Source organism: Dermochelys coriacea, chromosome 25 (assembly GCF_009764565.3).
Source record: "Dermochelys coriacea isolate rDerCor1 chromosome 25, rDerCor1.pri.v4, whole genome shotgun sequence".
NCBI lineage: Eukaryota > Metazoa > Chordata > Testudines > Dermochelyidae > Dermochelys > Dermochelys coriacea.
This window is the reverse complement of record NC_050092.1, coordinates 10,351,646-10,377,576: the sequence shown is the minus strand read 5'-3', so window position 1 is coordinate 10,377,576 and position 25,931 is coordinate 10,351,646. Positions and strand designations below refer to the sequence as shown.

The 25,931-nt window shown below is 56.0% G+C and overlaps 1 protein-coding gene across 4 annotated transcripts in view; it reads left to right on the top strand.

Moving 5' to 3' along the window:
- Window positions 1-23,324, top strand: part of SHC2 (SHC adaptor protein 2) — a 29,117-nt gene extending 5,793 nt beyond the window's left edge. The window contains exons 1-13 of one of the 4 annotated variants that reach the window (XM_043502687.1): window positions 3,750-4,963; window positions 11,074-11,144; window positions 12,580-12,640; window positions 13,008-13,127; window positions 14,351-14,404; window positions 16,031-16,082; window positions 16,989-17,115; window positions 17,779-17,959; window positions 18,900-18,966; window positions 20,032-20,172; window positions 20,408-20,709; window positions 20,861-20,996; window positions 23,148-23,313. In XM_043502687.1, coding sequence (XP_043358622.1) covers window positions 4,406-4,963; window positions 11,074-11,144; window positions 12,580-12,640; window positions 13,008-13,127; window positions 14,351-14,404; window positions 16,031-16,082; window positions 16,989-17,115; window positions 17,779-17,959; window positions 18,900-18,966; window positions 20,032-20,172; window positions 20,408-20,709; window positions 20,861-20,989 — 1,863 coding nt within the window. In that variant the 5' untranslated portion in view covers window positions 3,750-4,405 and the 3' untranslated portion in view covers window positions 20,990-20,996; window positions 23,148-23,313. Of the gene's footprint in view, window positions 1-3,749; window positions 4,964-11,073; window positions 11,145-12,579; window positions 12,641-13,007; window positions 13,128-14,350; window positions 14,405-16,030; window positions 16,083-16,988; window positions 17,116-17,778; window positions 17,960-18,899; window positions 18,967-20,031; window positions 20,173-20,407; window positions 20,710-20,860 lie in introns of those variants that run through there. The other 3 variants (XM_043502686.1, XM_043502688.1, XM_038383955.2) reach the window with 3 other exon arrangements.
- Window positions 23,325-25,931: the final 2,607 nt, after the last annotated feature.

Here is a 25,931-nt window from a genome sequence, read left to right as displayed (position 1 = left end):
GAGCAGCCCGCATCTCCAGGGATTACTCCAGGAAAAGGAGCTTCTATTCTAGTCTCTTCCTGGCCCAGGAGGTGCCAGCGTGGCGAAGGCAGAGAGCACTGGCTCAGGGAGAGCCATGAATTATCCTGCAGGGCTGATGGATCTCTGCTGGAGGAGTGGTCAGATAATGCATCCAGCCTACGGGTGATAAAGCACACGGAACTAGGCCCCATGATGCCTGGCCCGCTGCATACAGGCACCTCTGGACACCTTGGGCAGTTGCCCCATTGCCTTGCCCCTCGCGTTGTCATTTATACCTGTGCATAGAGTTGCCAATTTTGGTTGGATGTATTCCTGAAGATTTCATTACATGACATCGTCTTTCATTCGAGATTCATCTGTGATTCCTGGAGACTCCCGGACAATCGTGTGCAAAGCCGACATCACATGCTACCATTCTGATCAGGAGCATTTCGTTCCCACCATGAACTGGGATTGAGGGCTGTAGGAAAGTGGAGAATCAGGCCCCTATTTGGCAAAGGCCCCTGCGTGCCCTGTCCTCGCTGATCACAGATCTCTAGGCCTCGCCAGACCCACTCCTCTCGGCACCGCTGCCTCTGCCCAAAGCCTATAACAAACTGTCTGAGAATTCGCAAAAAGAAAAGCAGTACTTGTGGCACCTTAGAGACTAACAAATTTATTAGAGCATAAGCTTTCGTGAGCTACAGCTCACTTCATCGGCTCACGAAAGCTTATGCTCTAATAAATTTGTTAGTCTCTAAGGTGCCACAAGTACTGCTTTTCTTTTTGCGAATACAGACTAACACGGCTGCTACTCTGAAACCTGTCTGAGAATTGCTTCACGCAGCCCTGAAATGCAGCTGCCTCTGGGGTGGAATCAGCAGCTATTGAATGGGAGCATGGCAGCACTGCCCAACAGTTTAAGAGAGGAAGTTAAATAGAAGAACCAGCTCCAAATGAGGCAATGCCTCCCCAATAACCCTGGGCTTTAAGTGGAGGTCTTCCATCCAAGTCCTGGCCAGACCTAAATCTTGCTTAGCTAATAGATGATGAGGAAAGACTAGTCAGATGCATACAGACAGCTTGATAGCAAATGCCTGAACAGATCTGAAATTGCATCTAGCAGGGAGCACATAACAACCTCCCCCGCAACCAAGGGCTATCCTTCAAAGCACATTGGAACCCAGGGTCTGAACATCTTCTGGAGCAGCTTTAAAGAACATCAGAGCCCCTTCTTCCTTCCAGGTTCTTAAGGCTGTTTAAGAAAAGAAAACAACTAGGCCAAAAGAGAGAGAAGCACTTCTTAATATGGCAACAGCGCATGTAATTCTATTACCTTGCTTTATTGATCGTACTCAGAGCAATTACTGGCTTTCGCCCAGTCACCTACCAGTAAAAGAGAGAGAGGAAGAGACAGTAAGGAGAAAACAAAGAGTCGGTCACACATGCATTCTGGAGTTTGAAAACAAGAGCCCCGTGGGGAAGGCTTTGATTTTTAATTCATGTGTCATTAGTAGCTATCATCTGTACCAACCCCCTGCTCCTTATGTGGGTTCTTTCTTGATGGGGGTTTAGCTAAGATATCAGGTTACCCACCTTCCTTTCATCATCATCTGCAGAGGAAGATCCTATGTGGATCAGGAAGGTAATTACATTTCAATTCGTTCAAGGGGTGGCACCATATGGTCAAATTGGAACCAAAACATCTGTTCTGTGACACCTACCACTTCACAAAGCCCCAGAGCCATGGGAATGTGTGCGTGACTTTAAAGAGAAGAGATCCAGCTGGAAACAGCTTTGATAAAGAGGTAAACACTCCCCTGCAAGGCAAACAGGGCAGCACGTGGCATTAGTGCACTATGGCTGGAGGGTGAAAGCCACTAGGAATGAAACTGATTACTGTTTTCACTCCCCAACCCCTGCAAAGTGCAAAGACTGAAAAGAACATTTATCAGGATGGACTTGTGATTAAGATGCTTGGGAACTCTAGGTTCAAGTTCCAGCTCTGCCACAGAAGCCCTGCATGACCTTGGGCAAGTCACTGAATCTCTCTGTATCTTGGCTTCCCATCTGTACCATGGGGATATCACTTCCCCACGTCGCAGGGGTGGGGTGAAGCTAAATTCATCGGTATATTTAAGATGCGCAAAGACTCCAGCGGTGGGAAGCCGTTAAAATCAGACAGAACCCCGTAGGGTGGGATCAGTGGAGCTATGTTCGAAGACACGAGCTGAGGGCAAGGCCCTTAGGGTTTTAAGTCTCAGATGCTGCTAAGAACACAGGTAGGATAGTTTGGGCTGGTTTTCAGAAGTGCTGAGAACTGGACTTTGACTGAAGTTGTGGGTTCTCTGACCTCTGAGCATCGGGTGCAAGTTTGATTGGGGGTTAGGGGGAGGTTACATGTATTATTTTGAGCAGCGAGATTCCCTTTAAGGGTTTCCCCTTCGCTGTAGATTCTGGCAAAGAGGTGAGGGAGTTACTCCGCTCCTTACTGCACAAACCCTCGATACAAATGAACATGCAGGCGCTGGGCTCTTCTCCAGGTGCAGGATAAAGCAGAGCAAACAAGAGCCCTGGTTTCCAAAGCAAAGAAAGAAGGCAGCCCATGTTGTGCAGCAAGGCATCCCGGAGCTCTCACTCCAATCCCCAGAACAAACGCCGACTTCAATGTAAATGCAAAGAGAGAACAAATTCCAAGGAGTGTAGTGAGCCAAACAGCCGGGCTCCAGAGGTGGCCCTGTCTCCACTCAAGCTAATTATGCACCCTAAGCTGGAGACTACTGCAAGTGAAGACTCCTGCCTCACTTTTAATGGCTCCCAGTAGGAAGGCGGTAGCCTACCCTGGCTCCACCTTCGCCTGTGTGCCTGCTACTTACAGCCCATTAACCCTGCAATGGCTGGATTGGAGCAGTGTGCAAAAGGCACGTCTACATGATGCCACACAGATGATGTGGCCGTCTTCGTTCTAGCGCGAATCAACCCAGAGGGTTTAAGGCTCCCTTGGGGAAGAGTCATTTTAAAGGGAGATGTGCAGGGCTGAATTCTCCAGGGATGCCCCACTGACAATGCTGCGTGGTGTATATAGGCCCTGGCAGGAGGAACCTGTATCATGATCTCCAGCTACAGGTTGTCCGTGAGGCTAGAATTCAGGCCTCTGCCACTTGAGCCAAAGGATTAATCCATTAGCTGGCAGGAGTAGTGGACTCTTATCCTCTATGTGGACTAGCTTCTATAAGGTGATGTGACTCATGCAGCCACTGTGTTTCGGTTGCATAGGATGTAACTGAGGGCAGAATCTGGCCCACCCATTATATAGTCAATTGCTACAAAATGACATCAGTGGAAAGGAAGCATCAGGAACACGACAGGGTCCTTCAGGATGGTGCAATCTCTATTCAGTTCTCTCCTTGGTTGGTGAACCAGTCCCCCTTCAGGTCTGGACTGGTTGGTGATCCCTATCCAAGTCTCTGACTGATTGGTTTTCCAGTCCCTAAACAAGCCCCGACTTGGTTGATGTTCCAGTCCCTATCCAAGTTCCGGATTGTTGGTGAACCAGTCCCTAATCAAGTCTTTCGTTGGCTGGTGATCCGGTTTCTATCCAAGTCCCTGATTGGTTGGTGATCCATTCCCTAACCAAGCCCGGGATGGTTGGTGAGCCAGCCCCAATCCAAGTCCCCACTGGTTGGTGATGTGCTCTCTAGCTCACCCACAAGCTGTTGGGCTTGACGCACGAATCACCAGGTGAACTCCTCTGCCCAGTGATCTGCAGGGGGTCAAATTAGAGTCGACAATCATAATGGTCCCATAATGGATTTTATAATCCATGGATCTATAATCCCCGTGTAAGGGTCCCATATTCCTTCCCTCCTCCCCCCATCTCAGGGAGTCTGGCACCATTGCTTGGTAGAGACAAGGAGCAGGAGAGTAGCAGCGAGTGCACGTGAAAGCGTTCAGGCTATTTTCCTAGTGCCCATGGCCCTTCAGGTCCAGTCCCAGTTGGCTTTATGCGGGCAGAAAGCAGGAAGGTGGAAAATCAGCCATCTCCCCCCGCTGGCCTTTCACCCCGGGGCTTGCTGTGCTCGGCAAACCCACCCCAAGAGGTGCGGTGCGGACCAGGGCCTCCCTTGCCCCTTGCACTGGGGTGAGCGGGCCCACGGCCGAGCTCATCTCTCTGCCTCTGTCCAGTGCTGGCAGACGGCTGTTTCTGTGGCAGTGGAGCAGTGCAGGCCAGGTCTGCGGCAGCCAGGCTCCTGGCGGATAAGCAATAACACCATGACATCATTGTGTGAGCTGAGCCTCCCCAGAGAGGAGCAGGGGGTGGGGGGCCAGCGAGCGGGAGAGAGGAGTGCAGAGCGTGCCCGGCGAGCACTCTAAAAGCACTTAGCCAGACACGCAGCGGCAGGGCATGCTAACAGAACCCAAGTATGGTCGCTTTCGCAATGGCTCAGTGACGCCCTCGGAGGACCCAGCCATGAGCAGCAAGGTCGCAGCAGCCACCCCGGCCCCCTCGCCGCCCGCCTCCCTGGCCAACCCGTGCCCCGCGCTGGGCGAAGCCCGCTTGCCGGAGGAGCAGGAGGCTGTGACCACCTTCTGCATGCTGATCCCCAAGATTCCCCAGTGGAAGTTCTCCAGCCCCTCCGGCTTCCTGAGCCGCAGCCCTTCCAGTGCCAGCAAGGACCTGTCGTCCCCGGCCAAGCCCGGGGGCCCCGGAGAGGCAGCAGGTTCCTCCTCCGGCCTGACTGCTGTCCTGAGTGCTTGCGAGCCTGTCTGCCACTCTCCTTGTTCCCTGCAGGTGATGAACCGGTTCCGAGGAGTGGGAGGGAGGAAGGCGGCTCGGGTCGAGGGAGTCAAACTGGCCGGTGAGGAATGGAACCGGAAAGGTAGCTTCATCAATAAACCGGCGCAGGGCTGGCTCCATCCGGACGAACGGGTCCTGGGACCAGGGGTCTCCTACATTGTCAGGGTAAGCCCATTTCTCTGGCCTCCCCTCCACACCCACCACTGTCCAGGGCTGAACGAACTCCCATGCTGACTGCATCTCCCCAGCTGGGATTGAATTGGGAGCCCGCTACCTTGGAACTTGGATCCCTGGGCTCCTCTGTCATTCGGGGCTGGCAGCCGGGAATGGGAGCCCCCAGGCCATGGGTAGAGGGAAGTTTGGGATGATTCTCCCCCCACACCATCCAATTCCCCAGTTTTCAAGGCTTCCTCATTCAAGTTCCCTCTGTTCAAGGCCTCAAAGCCCAGGTGTCACCCTGCCCTGGGAGGGCTTGGTGTTGCATCGCCAAAGGCTGTCACCATCACACCACGGTAGCTGGGACTTAATTATGATTTGGGTCCTTTGGGGCAACCTAGCCTTGCCTGGGCAATTGCACATGGTTTAAAACAAGCTCACTGCTGCTTAGCCAGCGTGAAACCCATACTCGGCTGCCAGCTGCACTGAGACCTCGTCCTTCACTGGGCAAGGATCTCCAGCCACTTGTTGATGACCTGAGCCCTGGGGTGGAGGGGGGTATTGTTACTCCTCCCCTACACCAGAAATGGGGAAACTGAGGCACAAAGTGGGGACAGTCGCACGGTGACTCTGGTGAAGCGAGGAGCAGAATCCAGCTCTCCTGACTCCCAGCCCAGTGTGTCAACCCTAAGAGCATCACCAAAGACCCATGGCCTACTGCTCTCCTTCACCCCCGTTTGATGCCACTGTCATTGACTTTGGTGGAGTTACTCCTGACTTGTGCCAGTGTCAGTGAGGGCAGACTCAGCCCTGCTTAAGCCACTCCTTAAACATCCCCTAAGTTTCTGTGTACAGCTGGGCTGAGGAAGGAGGGCCCAGTGGTTAGGGTGCTAGGCTAGGACTTGGGAAAACTGGGTTAAATTCCCTGCTCTGCTATAGATTCCTTGGGTGAATTACTTAGTCTAGCTTTGCCTCAGTTTTCCTGTCTATACATTGGGGATAATAGTCCTGTCCCACCTTGCAGGGGGTGAGGATAAAGGCATCAAAGATTAGGAGGGGCTCAGTTACTTTGGTGATGGGCTGGTTTGAGCTTTGGTTTCCAAAGGGCTCGGTTGGGCCTGGTGCATCCTGCACTCTAACATACAACCCCCTCCCTGCTCCCCCCGAGGAAGCCACCGTGGGGTGGACACACCAGCAAGATCCCACCCTCACCTCGTGACTCCAATTCTTAAAGCTGGGGCTTATGCTTGACCACGGAAATGGCTTTGCTGGGGGTGTGCGTCTCCTAGTCTTTGTCTCCCATTCAAATGCCGCTGGGCCTGCTGCCGTGGTCTGATTTTGTTGCCCCTGGGCTCTGAGAGCCACCAGAGGAAACCTACCCAGCCTGCAGGCCATAGGAGGCCCCCTTGGGCCCATCTGTGCTGGCTGTGGGAGTAGCCAGCTCTCCCCGCTGCTTTGCACGGGTGTAACTGCTGACACAAGGTCAGGGAGAATCAGCCCCTAGGGGTTAGTTGAGAAAGGAGAGAGAGATTTGCCTCCCCGCTCCCAGAAAAGCATGAGCCAGCCGCCCCAGCAGGGTTTGAGGTGGCCGTGGCACATTCTGGCTGAGCCCCATTCACTCTCCGTCCAGCCTTGCTTGCCTCCCTCCCTCCGAGTGTCTATTCCCCAAAGGCCTCCCACAGCCCCGGGCCTGCAGCATTCCCAGAAAGATGCAGCTTCGAAGCAGGCTCATGCTCCTCGACCCAGGGGTTTACAAACCCCAGCCCAGACTCTCAAAGGTATTTAGGCAGCTCGGGCTCTTGAGCCCCCTCATCTGAGCTCCCGTGGCCAGCCGAAGTCTCTGCCTGAGCCACAACTTCCACACCGCTATGTTGAGTGCGCTAGCTCAAGCGGAACTCGTGTGCTTCTGTCCGCTCGCGCCCAGCTGAAGTGCACACAGACCCCATGGGAGTTAGGTGCCTAAATATCTCTGAGAACCTGGGCCCAAGATCCTGATCTCTGGTCCGTCCACACAGCTAAGCATGCAGGATTGGGGCAGGAATAGCTAGACCGTGTAGACGCATCGATACACCAGAAAGCCAGGGGCTGGACAGGCTGGTTTCTAGCAGGGGAGAGTCTGCTGCCACGGCACTGGAGGGATCTTCCTGAAAAGGTCTTGTGGCAGATGAGGGTCCTAAACAGGATGCAAAAAGAAAAGGAGTTCTTGTGGCACCTTAGAAACTAACAAATTTATTTGAGCATAATGCATCTGATGAAGTGAGCTGTAGCTCACGAAAGCTTATGCTCAAATAAATTTGTTAGTCTCTAAGGTGCCACAAGTACTCCTTTTCTTTTTGCGAATACAGACTAACACGGCTGCTACTCTGAAACCTAAACAGGATGGGGAAGGTTCAGAAGACCCTCCCATTTCCCAGTGCCTCTGGGAATACTGACTGGCCCTGCAACTGGCCTGGACCCACCAGTGCAGTCTCGCCCCTTACCCCAGAGGTAGCTGAATAGCAAGAGACAATAAAGGAGGGGGAAGTTTAACAAACTCCTTCACAATGGGGCCTCTGCTCCAGCACTGAGATTAGGATCTGAGTTCAAATCCCCCAGGCTTCACAGGGGATGAATCTGGGCCCATCGTAGAAATAGGGCCAGCTGTGAAGTTTGGATCTAGGGCTTTGGTTTAGGCCTATCTCCAGGGTTACACACACACCAGGATGGTCCAGGAATTAGCGCATGAAGATGGGAGGTAGGACTCCTAGGTTCTAGCCCCAGGTCTGTAAGCGGAGTGGGGTCTAGTGGTTACAGCACAGGACATGGAGCCAGGACTCTGGGGTTCAATTCAGATCTCTACCACTGATTTGCTGCCTCATGTTGGGGGGGGGAACCACAGCCACGTGCCTCAGTTTCCCCATCTGCAAAATGGGTATCGTAATAACAAGTACTTGCTTCCCAAAGGAGTTGTGAGGGTTCATTGGTGAAAGTCCTCTGAGATTCTAGGGGTGCAAGGTGCTATGGAGGTCAGTCTCAACCACAGTGCTATGAGCTCCAGGGTTGCTGCTTTTGGGACTGAAAGGGTGAGACACTTGTAATTGAATTTGCTGATGGCATTTGGCTCCTTGTCTTAGTCTCAATTAACTTGTGGTAATTTACAACTGCAGGCGAGATGGAGGAGCAGGGCAGCATGTCTCCGGTTAGCCTCTGTCTCTCTCCTCCCCCTGCCCCATCATAGATCATCAGATGTTTGATGTGTGGGACAGTGGTTGAGAGCTAACGTGATTTAAAAGCAAATGCGCAGAGGTTAACTCCTTCAGTGCGGGCAGTTTCTACAGGAGCCATAGGAGGAAGCTGGCAGAAGGCAGAGAGAGGGGCATGGTGTTGGGGAGAGAGAGAGAGAGAAGAGATGCATTGATAACAGTGTCTTTCCTTACCAAAGGATCCCAAAGCACTTGCTGTATAGCTCTCTTTACCCACCACTGAAATGCAGCCATTGCTGGGGTGGAATTTAGCCACTACACTGCAGCATAGAACAGGGAGCAAAAAAGTTGAAAGGGGATACCCTGAACTCCTAATAAAGTGAAGACTTGAGGCTGCAGGGGAGGCTGTAGGCTGGCAGCAGATTTCCATCTCTGCAGCAGCTGGAATGCCAGTCGGGCGGAGCACAGGGCAGGAGTCAAAGCTCAGGGGAGGGAAGAAGGGAGCATGGTCCAGTGGGTAAAGCACCGGCCTTGGAATCAGGATAACTGCACCTGACTCCTGTATAACACAGGCCGGAACACTTCCCCCGGACCATAATTCAGCTGGCAGTGCTAGCTCTGCCACTGCCTTGCCAGGCAACCTAGGTCAAGTCACTTATAACACTGTCTCTTTGCCTCAGCTTCCCTCTTCTGCAAAATGGGGATAAAGACACTTATTTACTGAGGTCTTGGGAGACTCAGACTTATTTGAAAAGGCTTTGGGGGGTCCTGTGCTGGAGGGAGCCATCCAAGGGCAAAGTCCCATTCTCCCCAGCACAAAAACATTGGTGTATCCTCCTGCATCGGTCCCACCCCCCAGAGCTTAGAGTAGCTACACAGCAGAAGGCAGGACCATCAGTAGGGTACTGTCCTGTCTCTCCTCTTCCCCAACCTCCCCATAAGGCAGGACTTTGATTGGGAGCAAGCTGCTGCTTGGGCCTTGAAATGAAAGTAACTAGAGTTGGCAAAGGCACCCTTCCTCCCCCCTGGTCTAAGGGGCAAATCAGCTCTCCCAGTTTACGCCAGCTGAGGATCTGGCCCCAGGTATCCACCCCTCAAAGAGAGGGGCCAGGATAAAGGTCTTGATCCTGAGACCAAGGAGCACTGGGGTTGCTCAGAACCTCTTAGGCTCAGTTCCCCCGTTGCCCCCGCAGGAGAGGATGTACATATTAATCACCGCTAGCAAGGGATAAGCAGGCGAGCGCTGCAGGAGGTGAGCACCTGGCGGGATGATCCAAGTGAATTTCTTTCCAGCCCTAAGCTTGCCATGGCCCTAATCAGCCGCCATACATTTCGTCTCCAGCGTTTTCTCCTGGAGCCCTGCCAAACCCATTAAACTGACCTCGTTGGCAGTGCCTGCTGGAAAGGCAGCTAATGCGCCACTGAAGAGTGGTAGGGGCTGGGAGGGAGGCACAGTGACGTTCCCAGCTAGGAGGTTGGCCCCGCATGCAGACAGATGCAACTGGAAATAATGGCTACACGGTGGCTGTTTAGCAGCTGGCGAGAGACGAATTTCGTGGATATCAGTCCGGTGCCCAGAGGGAAGGTGTTTACGCTGCACAAAGCCCCATGGCAACTGGCACTAATTGGCCCCCTTGCTAGCTGCTTCAGTGGAGAAGCCAAGGCCTGACAGCAACAGAGACAGAGCTTGCTCTTAGAGACAAGCTCCCTTCCAGCTCGGGGCTGAGGCCTGCCAAGTGGGTGGTGCATGGGCAGTTTGCCCACACGCTGTCTGCTCTGTCCCTGCTCGGTGCAGACAGAAGACTCCAGAGGTGTCAGCCTGGCCCCCTTCTCCCTGGCACCGACATCCTCAAACCATTCGAGGGGCCCGCTCGATCAGGAGAGTGAGTTATGAGTGCGGCCTGCCGAGGTGGGGCACGATTAGCAGCGTACCAGATCAGACTCAGGGTAGCGTGGCCTCTCACGTGCTCTGGCTCAGCTTCCCCCCGCTGCACTCTTCAGGTCACTACTCCAGCCGTCAGTATGACCTGCCCCTCCCAGCCACGTCACTAGACAGGTCAGCCCTGCCCAGGGTAACAGAGTCCTGTAAACAAAGTCCAGGAAAGCACAAAACAGAGACCTTTGCACCATCCAGGCTCAGCATCCCACCTCTTTCCTTCCAGGCTTGCCCCAGCTGCAACAGCCTCTCTGATGCCCGCTGGCGGGTACCGGGCTATGGCCAACCCAACCCTCTGGCCCAGCCAGCCACCATCCTTTGCCAACCCCTGGTCCCCAGTCAGGCTCTTTGGTCCCACATAGGAGCAGCTTCTACTGCCCAGCCAGCTGTCAACTGCTGGGCTTTCCTGCCCTGAAGGACGACACCTGCACATGGGTAGCAGGGTAGGGGTGAGTGGCCCCGGCCTCCTGGCCTTTAAAGGGGCAGGTCACCTGCCCGGTTACACCCCAGTTCTGTTAGCCAAGGCTGCAGGAGGCTCTTGGACCTCTAGAACAATACACAGCCACCACTAGTGGGGGAGAGCACGGGGCACTGAGCAGATGTGGCTTACCCTTGCTCCGCTTGATGCCAGTCAGGGGCTGCTTTTTTGGCCCCCCCAGAGAGTTCTGATGTGCCCCCCAGTAGGGCAAAAGGGTGGGAGTCAGTACATGAAATGTGCTCACAGACAAAGCCTCGGAGATGCCTGCTCTTTGCACCCCTCGCTGGACTCCAGAGCCCGGGCTCCAGCCCAAGTCCGACTGTCTGCCCTGCTATTTTTAGCCCGGCAGCCCAAGTCCATTGAACTGGGTGGGTGAATTCCGTAAGCTCTTTGGGGTGTGCTAGCTCCCGCTCCCCCCTAACCTGTTGCTCCCACCTGGCTGAGTCTCCTGTTGCCCTCCCATGAGCTGGGGATCTGAGCAGGGCACTGCAGCCTGGCTGATTTCAACCCCTTTCTCTTCCAGTACATGGGCTGCATTGAAGTGCTGCGCTCCATGAGATCTCTTGACTTTAACACCCGGACGCAGGTTACCAGGTAAGCCCTTCCAGGCCCCCTGCCCCGGGCTTTCCCCTATTTCCAAATGAATGCACCAGCTTTCCGGAGATTCAGGGCTGAGAAAGCCTGTGGGACGGGTTCGTCTCCACCTACCACTGCAGGTGCTGCACAGAGCTTGCAGTCCAGCCAACCTGCCTGGCTGACCCCTGGCGTCCACAGCATGCCATGGCACACAGTGCAAGCCCCAAGGGACCCCCTGTCTGATCCCTGGCACGCATACCATGCCATGGCACACGGTGCGGGCCCTAAGGGACCCCCTGGCTGACCCCTGGCACCCACACCATGCCATGGCACACAGTGCGGGCCCTAAGGGACCCCCTGGCTGACCCCTGGCGTCCACACCAAGCCATAGCACACAGCGCGGGCAGGGATGGGTTATGGGTGCCAGACAGCATGGAAGGGGGGCAGGCGCAGAGGCTGACTCTGTTGTCCTGGTCTGGGGGAGATCGCAGGCCTCCAGTCTTCAGGGCTGGCTCCCCTTTCCCACCCCTCAGCTCCACCCCAAACAGCCCAGCTGAGAAATCCCCATGTGCATTTCAAATAAAGCCACCGGTCCAGAGGGTGCAGGTAAGGGACGTGGGGGGCAGGTTCTGCTGCAGCAACTCCATCTGCAAATCAGACAGGTAGCAAGAGAAGCTGGGGGGGTGGGGGGCAGAACGGCAGAGTCTCCTGCCTGCCGATGCAGCGTTGGGTGGCCCCAGGCGGATCGATAGGAGGCAGGGGAGAGGGAAGGAGCCTCCAGAGCAGATTGCCAGCCACGGCGTATTGATGGTCCTGTCCCCGCAGCGCCGTGGGAGCAGTAGCAGCACGTGGAGGGTGCTGGAGGTGGAGGGTGAAGGCGCTGGGTGACACGCGTGGAGGCTGAATTCTGCAGCCTCCGTCCAAGTCCTGGGGATGGGGATGAGGTCCCTGGGAGACGTCTCTCTCGGGCGCATGGACTCCATGGGCTTGGGGAGCAGGCCGAGCTGCTAGCTGGGACTCAGGGACCCTCCGGCTCCAGGTAGCTTCTGCATATTGGGAGACCTGCATATTTACCCCACATTGGGGCCGGATGACCAGCAATCAGGACAAACACTGCAGGTGCTGAACAAGGCTGAACTGGGCCCCTTGAAAGCATCCCCATGGTCCGGGGGCTGGGATCCTGGAAGGAAGGGTCGCAGCCCTGGGAGTGGGGGCTCTCACCCAGCTCACTAACAAAGGATGCCTTGGGAAGTGCTCCCAGCCACAGGTTACGTGGACCAGCTGTCCCTGCCCCAACAGTCATTGCAAGGGTCCCCAGTGCGCCCCCCGCAGACAACGCAGAAGGCAATATTTTAGCAGCGGGGGTGGGGTGGGGTAGGTCAGGTCCCACTGACCCAGACTCGCCACTGGGGCGAGACGATTAACCCCAGACTGCTTGATTCTTTGCTTGCAGGGAAGCCATCAACAGACTGTACGAGGCGGTGCCTGGGGTCAAAGGGGCCTGGAAGAAGAAGGTGGGTAACCGTGCCTCCGTTTCCCCATCTGTAAAACAGGGCTGATGATGCCGACTTGGCTTTGCAGACCCTGAGCAGATGTGGCTAAGAGTTATTAAGGCAGGTTCAGGTTCTGGGATCTCTCTCCCAGGATCCTTGGAGCACTCTCCCCTGGGATCCCCTTCCCAGCACTGTTGACCTGCGCAGAGCGGTTGTCTGCAGACGGGAAGCTGGAACTTCCCTGGCTGTGCCAGGGCTGATGCAGCTCAGCAGAATTGCAGAAGCTTCCTGCACTGTCCCCCCATCGCCCTGTCTAGTTAGCTGAGCGCAGCACCCAGCGTTACCCCGGATGAGGCAATGACCCTTCAGCCCTTTTCTCCCTCCCCAGGCGCCTAACAAAGCCCTCTTCTCCATCCTGGGCAAGAACAACCTGCACTTCGCTGGGATGAGCATCACTGTCAACATCTCCATCGACGGGCTCAACCTCATGATCCCCACCACCCGGCAGGTTAGTGCCCACCCAAGTGCTCCAATTGCTTCTCTGGGGCATGGAGATCTAGGACCAGTTGGGGCAGGGACAGAGGGGAGGCCGCTTGCACCTTCTCTATCCAGTGGGACTTGTGCAGCCCCTACTGCAGATTAGAGCAGCCTTGAGGCTGCTCTAAATTGTGCCACTGCTTCTGGGGCTTTGCACAGGCACAGAATTGCCAAGTCCACCCCACCCCATATAGGGTCCTTCTCTAGTGCTCTGGCCAGTCAAGTTTTCCGTATCCCAAGCAATGGGGTGCCCCCTTGCAAAGATGATTCCACGCCAACTGCTAGGAACATCCTTTGGCCATTCAGCCTCCATTTACACTTCCTTTTGCTCAATTTTGTCTCGTCGTTCCTGGGTATTCCCCCTCCGAGCATCCTCTGCAACTCCGCCCCCTCCACGGTGAACCCCCAGACACTGGGAAAGTGAGAGGCCAGCTCCAACATTCAGATCTGGGGCTAAATTCTGCTCTCAGCTTCACCGCTGTAAATCCAGAATCATTCGCCCAATGCAAAGGATCCACTCCGGGGTGACAGAGAGGCACCCGAACACCTGTCCCTATATGGGCTGAGCCCAACCCCCAGATCTGGGCCCCACCCAATTTGGGGATCAGTGTATCTAGCTCTAGAGGGTGGGTGAGCAGCACCTTGCTTATCCTCAGATCACAAGGATAGAACAACCTCAGGGTTACACAGGATGGGGAGCTAGTGTCAGGGCAGGGATTAGAACTCAGGTGGGCCCAGCTGCCAGTCCTGTGCTCCAACCACTAGGCCACTCTTTGCTCTTTCAAGCCCCCATGTTGTTTTATCCCCTTTAAACAGTCAGGCAAGCCAGTGAGGCTACACAGGGTGGCGATATGATGGGAGAGGGGGATTCCCGGCTGCGATCCGAGCAGGGAGGGGAAGCTGGCGTTTCTGAACCAACCACGCTCGCCAGCAGGAGGCAGGCGTGTCCATTCGATGAGCCACAGCCTACATGCCCTAGGCCGGGTGGGGTGGATATAGCCGGCCCAGCTCCCGCCTCCCCCCAGCAGCAGAGGAAAGCCAGGACGGTTCCCAGAGCATCGACTTTCGGCATGGGCTGGCGGCGGGTCCATCCCCACCCTCCTCCCGCTTTACCGAGCCACTGCGCTGAGCGATTCCAGAGCCTCCCAGCGACCTTTCACAAAGATCTTTAACGCCTGCCTCTGTCCCTTGCAGATCATTGCCAACCACCACATGCAGTCCATCTCCTTCGCTTCGGGAGGAGACACGGTAAGGGCTGCCCTCGGTGGAGATTAGAGGAGTCGCCAGCTCCTCGTGGCCCCACTCCCTTCTGCATCTCCTCCTCCCCCTCCTTCTTCCTCGCCCCCTTTGCATCCCTCTCTTCTCTCCCCCCTGCCTCAGTTTCTTTTGCCTCTGGCGGTGATCAATGGGCAGCAACAATCACACTGCCAGTGGACCAGCTTCTGCTTGCTGCAGCCTCAGACCTGGGCACCGACGGCTGGGTGGGGGAGGGCTCCCATCTGGCTGGTATTTGACCGGCCTCTCTGGGTTTTTTATGGTTTTGCCAGAAAAATAATTTAAAAAGCCAGATTTTTTGTGGGATTTTTTTTTTTTTAAACATGGGTCTAAAGCCTTGCAGTATTCTTGCATGACGCTGGGACAGCTCATGTTCAAAGTGTCCGCGTCCAGTGAAAGATGCTGCTGTGTTCCCACTTCCATGGTGTAAGCGACAACAGAGCAAAACCATTGCAAATACAGCAGCTGTCCGCCCCGCGCATGAGTGTGTGAGACAGGGTTTCAGTGATGGGACAGCGAGGAGACCCGCGAAGATTATCAGTCTTGTCTACAGGTGTCCTCTCTCTAGATACTACAAGTTGCTGTGGGGGGACGCTGCAGAGTTGCCTTGTGGCTGTGGTTGTGACAGGCCTGCTTTGTAGGTGGGGGGTTGCCAGTATTTTGCATTTCAAAGGTGGTAACCCTGGGGCGGGGGGAAGGCAACTCCCTTCCCCCTCAACTTGTTTCCTACCCTGAGAGCTCAGGGGTCCTGCCTGGCCTCTCTCCCTCTCTAGCTGGGCCTTGCAACAGCTCCTAAGCCCTGAGGAGACAACAAAGAAGCAGGGAAAGGCCAGCGATAGCCAAAGAAACGCCTCTCTGGCCAGTTGGTCGGTCCAGGGCTCTCCCACAGAGGAGCATCTACCCCTATCCACAAAGCAGTGACCTGCCATGCCATACCTGCACTGACCCAAGGGGGGCCCTGCAGAGGGACACACGCCGCTTCCTGGCCCCCATGCCCCAAGCACACTTGTCCGCCAGAGCAAACCCCCTTCACAGAGCCTGACAGTGTAATGAGATTCCATCCCTGCAGGCAACAGGCAATTTGCTCCCCCCGTCCCTCTCTCCTTCCTTCAAGGATTGGGGCCTGGACCCCTGCTTCTTTCACCCCCAAAGCCGAGCCACCTCCTACGCGAGCTCCTGCAGCTGCCAGGGGTAGTATGTCCTTTATCTCCTCTTTGGGCTGCAGCCACGAGAGGGCAGTCCTCCCTCGGTCAGCCCCAGGGAGCTGGTTCATTACAGTACAGGCCGCCCGATGGGCGCTACAGAGGGCAGATTGCCCTGGGGCGAGGCCCAGCACCGGGTAACCCTTGCTGTGTCTGCGGCACTCCCTGGCCCTCACCAGCCAAGGAGGGTGTGTATCAGAGCAGGGACCTACACCCACGTTGCCTAGGGAAGGGGGGGGGGATCTGCCAGCAGGGGGATTGTGGCTCATTCCCCTTCACACCCAGATTCATAGCCCTGCCTCAAGCCCCTCCAATCCTTAGCCCACAGGCCAGATCCCGGGCCCCAGGAACAATAGCCACAAAACCCTTCCTTCTCTGACTCTCCCTTTCTCTCCAGGACATGACAGACTATGTGGCCTATGTGGCAAAGGATCCCATTAACCAAAGAGGTGAGCAGGGCAGGGGTGAGAGGACACGGGGGTAACAAAGAGGGGTGATAAGCAAAGAAGGATCAAGGCTAACCAGGAGACCCATGTTGGTCAAAAGTATGGAGAAGGGCTCCCACTCCACAACCTCTTGTGCATTTATTGTGTGGAATGTAACAGGGGAACTCACCACCGGAGCGCCCCTCCTGCCAGCACGTGGCCTTGCAGGGACTCTTCCACTCTAGAGGCTCCTTTCCCCTGGATCTGCCACCGCTTCTCTCAGGGACATCCCTGCTTCCAACAGCAGCCTGGTCTACAGCTTCCTTCCCTACTCCTTCTCTCTCAAGCCTTTTGATGAGGCCCAGGTGTTCACCATGCAAACACCTGACCCCATTAGTCCCACCTCCTCAAGCTAGGGGGCAGTTAATTATGACCCAGGCAAGACTGGCCCCCCTTAAAGGGGCCTGTGACCCTATGGCAGGAAGGGAAGGGGAAGAGCAGCTCACGGATGTTCCAGGGGGGATCCATGGTCATGGGGGCTTATAAAACATAAGCTGGGATCCGATTGTCCGATTCGCTCCGTCCTGCCGTGAAGAGGATGAGGAGGGTGGTGGCGGTGCGTGGTGGGTAAAAAGCTGAGCAGGGTCCAAGCTGGATTCGCTACACCAGATTCCACCATGTTCAGAAAAAAATGAACCTCAGTTCTGGACCACTCTAGTTCTGTGTGATCCTGAACCCCAGCCTGAAAGGCAGCCCATCTCCCACTGCCCCCTGGCTGGGACATGGCCCCTGGGGGACTGGACATCCATTTTTGCAAGCGATGGGTGTCCCATGCCATGTCACCCGGGGGCCTCGTGCACAGTCCTGCCATGGGATAAAGGTCCCAGATGCCCCGTCTGATGTGTCTGTATCTCTCTCCCTGCTGGGCAGCGTGCCACATCCTGGAGTGCTGTGACGGGCTGGCTCAGAGCATCATCAACACGGTGGGACAGGCCTTCGAGCTGCGCTTCAAGCAGTATCTGCACAGCCCCCCCAAGGTGGTGGTGCCGCCGGACAGGTAGGGGGGGTGAGAGACACGGGTCCTGTTGATGCTGCTGGGAACCCAGATCCCTGCTCTGGGATTGCCCTGGCTAGACGGGGCCTACTTTTATGCAGGTCTGCACCTTCTCACCTTATCCCGGGCAGCAATTCCGAGGCATATTCCCAAAGCTGGTCCAGGTGAATGAGGCCTTGCAGCCTTCTACCCCCACGTTCATCCATCCCTTACGCTGGCAAGTGACCTGGCATCCCAGCCACTTCCTACTGGCCCCACCAGGTGCTCTCCAGACTCGGGGACAAGGTGGCATTCACGCTGCCAGGCCTTCATGGAATTGCTTTGCAGTCATCACCTGAGCAGGACCTGAGCTATTTCAAGCCCCCAGCAGGGCTGTTGGTAGAAGAACGGACTGTCCTCTGCCCAGTGCATTGGGGTGTTACCATTCTCTGCCTCACACGATACAGGGCCCTGCAGCTAGGGGTGCTAGGTCCAGGGTGCTCTCAGTAGTAGGTGCTACCATGCCCTGGGTGCTAGATCATGAGATGCCCTGGCTCTTGATGCCCTGGGTGTTAGATCTGGGGATGCTCTGGGTCTGGGTGCTGGGTTGCCAATCTCTGGGTGCTCTGATACTCCAGCTCTGGAGTCTAACCACATTCCCTAACTCCGGTGTTCTCTGTTGCGCAGGATAATGGGGACTGAGGAATCCGCGTGGGGTGACGAAGAGGAGATGGCCGAACACGATTACTACAACAGCATCCCGGGGAAGGAACCTCCCCTGGGGGGACTCGTCGACTCTCGGCTCAGGCATGGAATGTTGCTGGGCCACGTGCACTCCCAGCCCTCCTGTGCTGGTCACTTCAGCCAGGTGAATCCTGCAGTCAGCACGCTTGGCTGTGCAACTTCCCCGATTCCCCCCTGCCCCACAACCTCCCCACCCCACAGTTGCACCCAGAACCTCCTGTGTTGAATTGAGCCTTTTCCCCTGATGCTGAAAGCTGAAAACCAAACCTGGCTCTTGTCGCCATCGAGGACTCCCCCAGTGAGTTCCTGCGGGGTCAGGCCTGGAGTGTCTCTGGAGTAGCTTCTGGGGTCAGGGATGGAGGTGGGTCCATCAGGGTGAGCCCCATACAGCTCTACGGCCTCCTCTGGGGTTTGGGGGGGGGTCTGTTGTCCAGCAGTAAAGACTATCACAGCCTCTGAAAGCTGCGTGGGATTTTACCAAAAGTTCTAGCCATTGAGTCATCGGTTCATCGCGTTTAAGGCCAGAAGGGAACGTTCGATCCTCTGCACATCACAGGCCACTAAATCCCAGATGAACGTGTTACAGCCGTCAGGAGACGAAGCAATGGTGTGCAACAGGCAAAGAACAGGAGGGACAGAGGTGCGCCAATCCCACGGTCCCTGCACTGGCAGTCACTAACCCCCTCGATCTCTCACAGGCTGTGTCACCCCACACGGGCCGCATCACCCCATTATACAGAGGAGGGAGCTAAAGCGTGCAGGGGTGAAGGAGGTCATGGGGAGACCTGCTGCACACTTCCATGTGACCATGAGCTGTGACCTCCAGGCTGTGTTTCTAGGCCTAGCAACATTCTCCATTTGCCAGCAAGGGGTGGAGGCCCTGAGGAGGCAGTGAGCAAAGCCGGGGTATTCAGCTGTCCTCCCGCCTCCACCTAGCACATCTCCCTGTCCACTGCCTGGGTCTCCATATCACATGCCCACCCCTTCGCCACGTGTGGAGGGGAAACAAACCTCCTGCATCATGTGTGCTGCATGGACCGAGGTCTGATTCTTCTGCTTCACAGGCTGGATTTCCTGCCAGAAGAGACCAGAACAGCCACCCGGGCTCCCACTGGGATGGCAACGCTCCTGGTACGTGCTGCAGCTCGAAGGCGTCATTTAACCCAGGGACTGACGTCCCTGTGGGCACGGGAATGCATGGCCAAGGACTCGCAAATGCTTGTGGTAGGACCCTCAGAGATGGGCATCACTGTCCCTAGCTGCCCGGTTACGAGAAAACTAGCTGAGAACAATGCATAGGGCAGCTGCTTGGAGTGATGCCCCTTTTGCAAACCCAATTCTTTAGCATGAGTCACACAGCCTGGCACGTCAGCTGATCCTTCTGCACCATCACCACATGGACTCCAGGGGGAACTGTCAGGGGTGGGGGTGTTTCTGGCCACCAATGAGCTTGTCCCCGAGTCTCCCCTGGATGTTACAGCAGCTGCTCCCATCAGAGATGAATTTAGGAAGCTTTGTTTCCTGCTCCTCCCCTAGTGAGTCAGGGTGAAAGGGCCAAATACAGGGAGGGGAAAGGACCCAGGGGAAGATGAGATCAGCGTAGGAGAGCGTGGCCAAGGGAGGAGCAATGGGGTGAAACTCAGCAGAGGGAAGTTGAGGCTGCATGGAGCAGGAGAGCTTCCTAGCAGGGAGGAGAGTAGGTGGAAATCACTTCCCCAGGGAAGTGGTTGTACCCCATTGGTACAACTGAACTGGACAAGACACCAGAAGGTAGATCATAGGGAGCGATCCTAGCATGGGTGGCGGGTATCATAGGCTGGGGGAGGCTGTGCCTCCCCAAACATCCAGGCGTGGCCCCACCCATGCTTTGACCCCAGCTCTCCCCTCCTACTTTCCGTTCTGCGTGCGGCTCCAGTTCCCTACTGCTGGTCCAAGGTGAGGCTGGGGCTGTGCCGCCCACCTTCCCGGTGCTCCGGGGGGCTAGCCTGGGGTGGAGGCCAGTGGCCGCAGTGAGGGGGGTTTTGGGCTCTGGCAGGGGGTCACAGAAGAGGCAGGGCCTCAGGCAGAAGGGGTGAGGGGCTAGCCTCCCTCCCTCGCTCTCGCGCCACCCATGGATCCCGGTAGGGCAGGCCCGGCTTCTGTGGTTCCTTTGCGCAGAGCCTGCCGGCGCTCACTGGCCCTCACTGTGTCTTCCAGGCCAGTCCTGCGACGGCTACCTCCAGGCAGACGGCCAGCCCCTGGGATGCCGCGACTACGAAGAGCACATGTACGTCAACACGCAGTGCCTGGATGGCTGGGAGCGCGAGGAGAGCCCCCCCAAGGATCTCTTTGACATGAGTAAGACAGCGGCTCTTGGAGCGAAGGAACCTCACTAGAACAGAATAGTGGGAGTTGCTTTTGGTCTTTGGCTCAAGGCCTTTAAAAGAGCCAGCCCAAGGTCCAGCAATGGGAGAATTCTTCCCAAACCCGACTGGCAGTAGACCTGGGGACTGGGAGCCCAGTGATGTGATCCTGGCTAGGGTAGCTGCCAGGGCCTGTCCCCTCCTTGCTTTATAGTCTTGGCTTCTTGCAGGGCCTTTCGAAGATGCCCTAAAGCTGCATGAATCCACGGTGGCCGGCAGGGCCAGCCCGCCCCTAGAGGACCAGTGGCCCAGCCCGCCCACCCGGAAGGCTCCCATCGCCCCCACGGAAGAGCAGCTGAAGCGGGAGCCCTGGTACCATGGGAAGATGAGCCGGCGAGACGCGGAGAAGCTGCTGCAGATGGACGGGGACTTCCTGGTGAGGGACAGCATCACCAACCCCGGGCAGTACGTCCTGACAGGCATGAACGGCGGGCAGCCCAAGCATCTGCTGCTGGTGGATCCTGAGGGTGTGGTAAGGAGCGGGCTGGGCTCCCCGAAATCAGCCCGCATGTCCTTGACGGGCACCCCGTCCCGCTTAGCCGCATCAGCCTCCTCTCTGGGTGGAGTGCGACCTGCCCACTCCCCGCCTCATGCCCACCCCCCTCCCCATTCTGTTGCTCCAGGTGAGGACCAAGGACATCCGGTTCGAGAGCATCAGCCACCTGATCAACTACCACCTGCAGAAGGAGCAGCCCATTGTGGCGGCGGAGAGCGAGTTGCACCTGAGGCAGGTGGTGAAGAGGAAGCAGTGACGGCTGGGTGCGTCCCCTCGGCAGGGGGCAGGCAGGAGACCAGGGGGCCTGATTCTCTCCTGCATTCGCCCCAGTCAGAGCAGCAGGGCAGTGGGGAATTGGCTGGCACCCTCTCTCCTCTGTGTGGGCGCCCCGGTGGGGTCAGGCCTGGTATCCACTGTCTCTTGGGCTGGGCTAATGGGGGTCGCTGGGAGTGAGACGCTCCCTGAGCGTGCTGGGTCCCTGCCTCTCTGATCTCTGACAGCAATCTCCTTTCTCTGTGGCCCAGAGCCCTCCAGGGGGGCTGGCTCTGCTCGGAGCACCTGCCCACGGAGAAGAGGGGAGCTAGGTTAAAAAGACAAGAGGATGCCACAGACAGAAACCCTCCCTCCCCCCGCTTCCCTAAGCGGCACCCCCATCCCCCTCGGGTCCTCCTCCACCCAGTGCCACAGTCACCCTTTCTCTTTCCCCAGGGGACTGTTTTCCCTCCCCTCCCCCAAACAGCTGCCTCTTTCCCTCTCCCCTCTACTTGCGGCCACGCTCCCCCCTTCTTTCCCCCTCCTCTGGACTCGCGCCGCTTTCCCTCTTGCCTGTGGATGGCTGTCACTCGCCTACAGGTTGCTGCTGCTGTTCCCACGCCTCCAGGCAGCCATTGGTGTCTCTTCGGTGGACCCCTGCCCATTCGTGTTCTCTCTCCCACCTCTGCCAGTGGACTGCTGTCACATTCCCCCCCCCCAGCCTTGTGTCATCTTCCTTCTCTTTCTCTCTCTCTCCCCCCTACAGACTGTTGCTCCATCCCCTCTTTCCCTCTTAGCTGCACGCTGCTGCCACAATCCACACCGACCTTTTCATTCTTCTTCCTGTCCTGGGATGGAGGCGATGTATTTATTCTACCAGTGCCGACGAAACTCCACTTGGGACATTAGCATGGCTCTCCCCACCCTACCCACTGAGGAGCCCGGAGGATACAAACAGAGCTCAGCTCTTTGCCGCATATGTCCCACCAGGAGCACACACACAACAGATCAAACCTGCCCTGTCTTCTTAGACTAGTAGTTAATTTAAGCAAACAAATTGTGAGCAGGGAGCCTTGCTCGGAGAGCCGCTTGTAGCCACGGCTGGGCGCAGACTGTGGTCTAGTGACCTAAGCGCAGCACTGGGGGCCAGGACACCAGCATTCTTTGCCTCTACCTCTGCTGCTGACTTGCTGGGTGACCTTGGGCAAGTTGCTTTGCCGCTCTGTGCCTCAGTTTTCCCCATCTGTAAAATGGGGAGGATGATATTGACCTACCTACCTCGCAGGGGGTGCTGTGGGGAGGAGTTAGCTAAAGCTGGTACAGCCTTCTGAGTGCTAAATAGCATCCAGCTCAGCTGTTAGGTTTAGTCGCTGCTAGAGACTATCAGAGGGGTAGGAAACCCCCTTTGGAGGTATAATTGGATGTGGCAGGAGGTGTCAGAAGCACAAGGCCCCATTCCCATCTGCAAAGGGAATAGGAGCCTCTTCTCCATCTCCCGAAAGGTCCCAAGCCAACCCATTACCGTAACAGCTGCTTAGACTCCACTTTGCAGCCGTGAGGGGACAATCTTGTAATTACGTTATCTGGCTGAGATGGCCCATCATTAGGAAAATGACTTCAGATCTTATCAGCACTCAGCTTATTGAATCAGGACCTGAAGACAGGCTTTTGGACCTTGAGAGAGAGGACAGAAAGCGACACAAGCGAGGGCATGGCCATCCCACCTCTGGGACGCATCTCTCCTCCTGCATAGCTGCCCAGGAGGTGACTTGGTGTCCACTTGGCTTCTGCCCCGCTTCAGAGCCTCAGCCAGGCTTCTAGTACCTAGCCCCGGTCGCGGCACTGCCCTTCCACTCTGGGTGGGGTAGCCCAGGTGCCTGCTTCCTTTGGATGGTGGAAGATGGGACCTTCCCCAGGGCCTAAGCTTTGGAGACTCACCAAGCACCTGCTATGTAAAGTTCACAGCTCCTCCAAGCCCAGCCGCTCTCAAGAGGTGTCATCTTTCAGCAGGGGTCCCTGCTCTTTGGAAGCTCCCACCTCCTCCAGTTCCACCCCAGCTGGCATTACAAGAGAGGACAATGGAAAGGAACCTTGTCCAGCAAGGTGGGGCTTGCTCCTCTCAGGCAGCTGGGTCTGTGTCACGTTGTAGCGGGATTTTACAGGCTACCTGGCGCTGAGCATCCATCAGCTGGGACCCAAGGTGAGAATTACACTGAACAGTGGCAGCCTTTTAAACACCATCCAGCGATTGCCTCGCCAACGCATTCGGGGAAGCGTCTGACATGCAGCGAGGGGTTCGCTGGTTTGAATACGTTTCTAATTAAATGTGGAAATGATCAAACGGCCTGGACGTGTTCTTGCCTCCGCTTGGCAGACCCCGGTGCAGCCTGTGTCCTGGGGGAAGAGATGAACAGAGCCATCTGCCTCTGCTCTGGTGTAGGACAGCTGCTGCTCCTTGCAAAGAGCCGCTCAGGTGAAAGCAGGCCATGACAGGTCCACCCCTGGCTCCTGTGGGGCGACTTTCACATACTGGCCCATGATCCTCCATCTGGTCCAGACGCTGAAGGTACTTATTGGCAGTGTAAGCTCCCAAGTGGTTGGTCCCTTTGGCCCATTCTGTCCTTGGCCTCCTTGCCAACAGGGGGTTGTGAGGTGCATCCCGGAAGGCTGCCGTACCAGGGATTGAACTGGGGTCCTCCAGAACTAAAGGCATGAGTAGCTACAGCTTGAACTAACGAGCCAAGCTTCCCCAGTGGGGGCTGTAAGAGACTCATATCCATTGCAGGTCAGGCTCCGAGGGGTACACACAACACAGGGGTTTCACATGCTAAGTCCTCGAGACAACCTAGCCAAGCAGACACTCCATTTCTAACGCCCCCCAGAATTCTGCTCCCCCACCCCATCCCCCTACATACTCCCAAACACCTGATTTCCAAAGGGGCTTCTGGCAGATTGAGCACAGCACCTGTCCTTGCCTGCTTGATGTGTCCCCACTGGGCATCCTGCGATCCACACTGGGCATCGCTGACATTAAGAGGGAGCCCCCGCAACCCTCCCCTCAAATTGGAATCCAGGTTTGGATTCTGGATTGTCACTGGAGCTGGGATTGCCTAGACCTATGAAGGGGGTTCGGACCCATTAGAAAGAGCTCAGCTGTGACATCTCCAGCTGGAGCTAGGGTTTGAGCTCAGCCCAGGACAGGGAATGGGGAGGCGCTGTGGATTTCAGACCCCAACCCGGGCTCAGATTCTCAGACACGCACCCCCATTGACAATGTAGGAGTGTTTGGATCCAAGGTGGAAGGAGTTAGCTCAGGGACATGGGAGCTTGGTCACGTCACATGCATTTGCTAATCTTTGTATTGTGGTAGCCCCGGGCCTGGAGCGGGATCCCATTGCGCTATGCGCTGTACAAACAAAAAGACAATTCCTGCCCCACAGAGCCTGCAGGCAGGATTGGTCCCTGCTATATATTATCCAGTCTCTAGAGCTGGTCTAGATTTAAATGACTCAGTTCATGGGGCTTCTACTCCTCCCCTTGGGAGATACCTCTGCTGCCGAACACACAGCACCATTACTACAGCTGCATCCACCTGCCCGTGCCCCACATTGCTCCTGGCACTCCTGGGGTGCCAGGGCAGCCTCGGCCTAGCACCCAGAGATTGGCTAAGCCATAGACAGCAATCCACCCTCTTGCCCCAGGACTGGGGGGGATCTGTGGGCAGGAAGGGGAAGATTGCACTACCACTGCCTGTACTGTGCCCATCCTGTTGATCTCAGAGGGATCAAGGTCGAGCCTCTCAAGGGGGTGCCCACACCTCCTCCAGGGTTGCACTTCCTTGACATTGGCTGAATTGTTGGAAATTAAAGGGCCTGATCCAAAGCCAATGTGAGGTGACTCCAATAGAATATAGCTGGGTTTCACCTGTTGTCTTCAGCTGTTCTTTGCCAGTCGCTGGCACAGCCCCTGGCTGGGTGGGGGTGGGAGAAGTCTGGATGTTCCCTCACTAAGCCGTGTTGGCCAATTACTTTCTTCCTCCTCCAGCATGTTACAGCTCCTTTATTTTTATTCCTGCTGCCTTCTTGCGGGGGGGACAAGGTGGGGAGGAGAGGGGAGAACTACCAGGATCTGGGTTCAAGTTCTGCCACCCGGGTGTAGCCCAAAGGTGGGGCTTGGACACAAGTGCATGGTGCTTCCTAGACTGGGTCTCTCTCCCTCTCATTGCGTTGCACCTGGCATCTGAGCAGCCAAGTGCTGTTTTTGCAGGCTCCGAGCTGCCATTCATCACTAGTTAATGAACACTCACATTCAAATGGGAATGAAAAACCAGCAGGTGTGCCCAACTTGAGGCTCTTTTCTAAGCAGAATGACCCCACAAAAGGAGCGTAGCTCAAAGGAACAGAGGCAGAAAAAGCCCAGTGGATCTTGCACAGCCCAATGCTCCTGAAAGCATGCTCCGGGTAGTGCCAGGTAGCTGTTGTTCAGGGAAATTGGGGGGGGGGGTGCTTCCAAAGCCACGTGAGTATGTCTGAATCCCCCTCTCTCCACTCTATCTCATCTGTTGCAGCTTCCAGATGAACTTTTAGGCCCTGATTTTCAAAGGTTTTGATCCGGCTCCCAGTCTCATAAGTCTAGTTTATTGCAAACTGCAGGCAGCATTTGGAGCACCAGGCCAATCAGCTGATGAGAGGAAGGATGGATGTAGCGAAGGCTCAGGAGAGCTGAGTCCTATGCCTGGCTCTGCTACTGACCCTCTTTAAATTGGCCATGCCACTTTATCTCTCCATGCCTCATTTCCTTATTGATCAAAGGGGGTTAATAATACTCCCTTTAATAAAAAAATTATAATAATAACAACAGCTACCTGAATGCAGAATTGCAAGCTGCTGCTGAAGAAATCCCTCGCTTTGTTTTACCAGGGGTGGGGAGAGGATGGACTGCCCCAG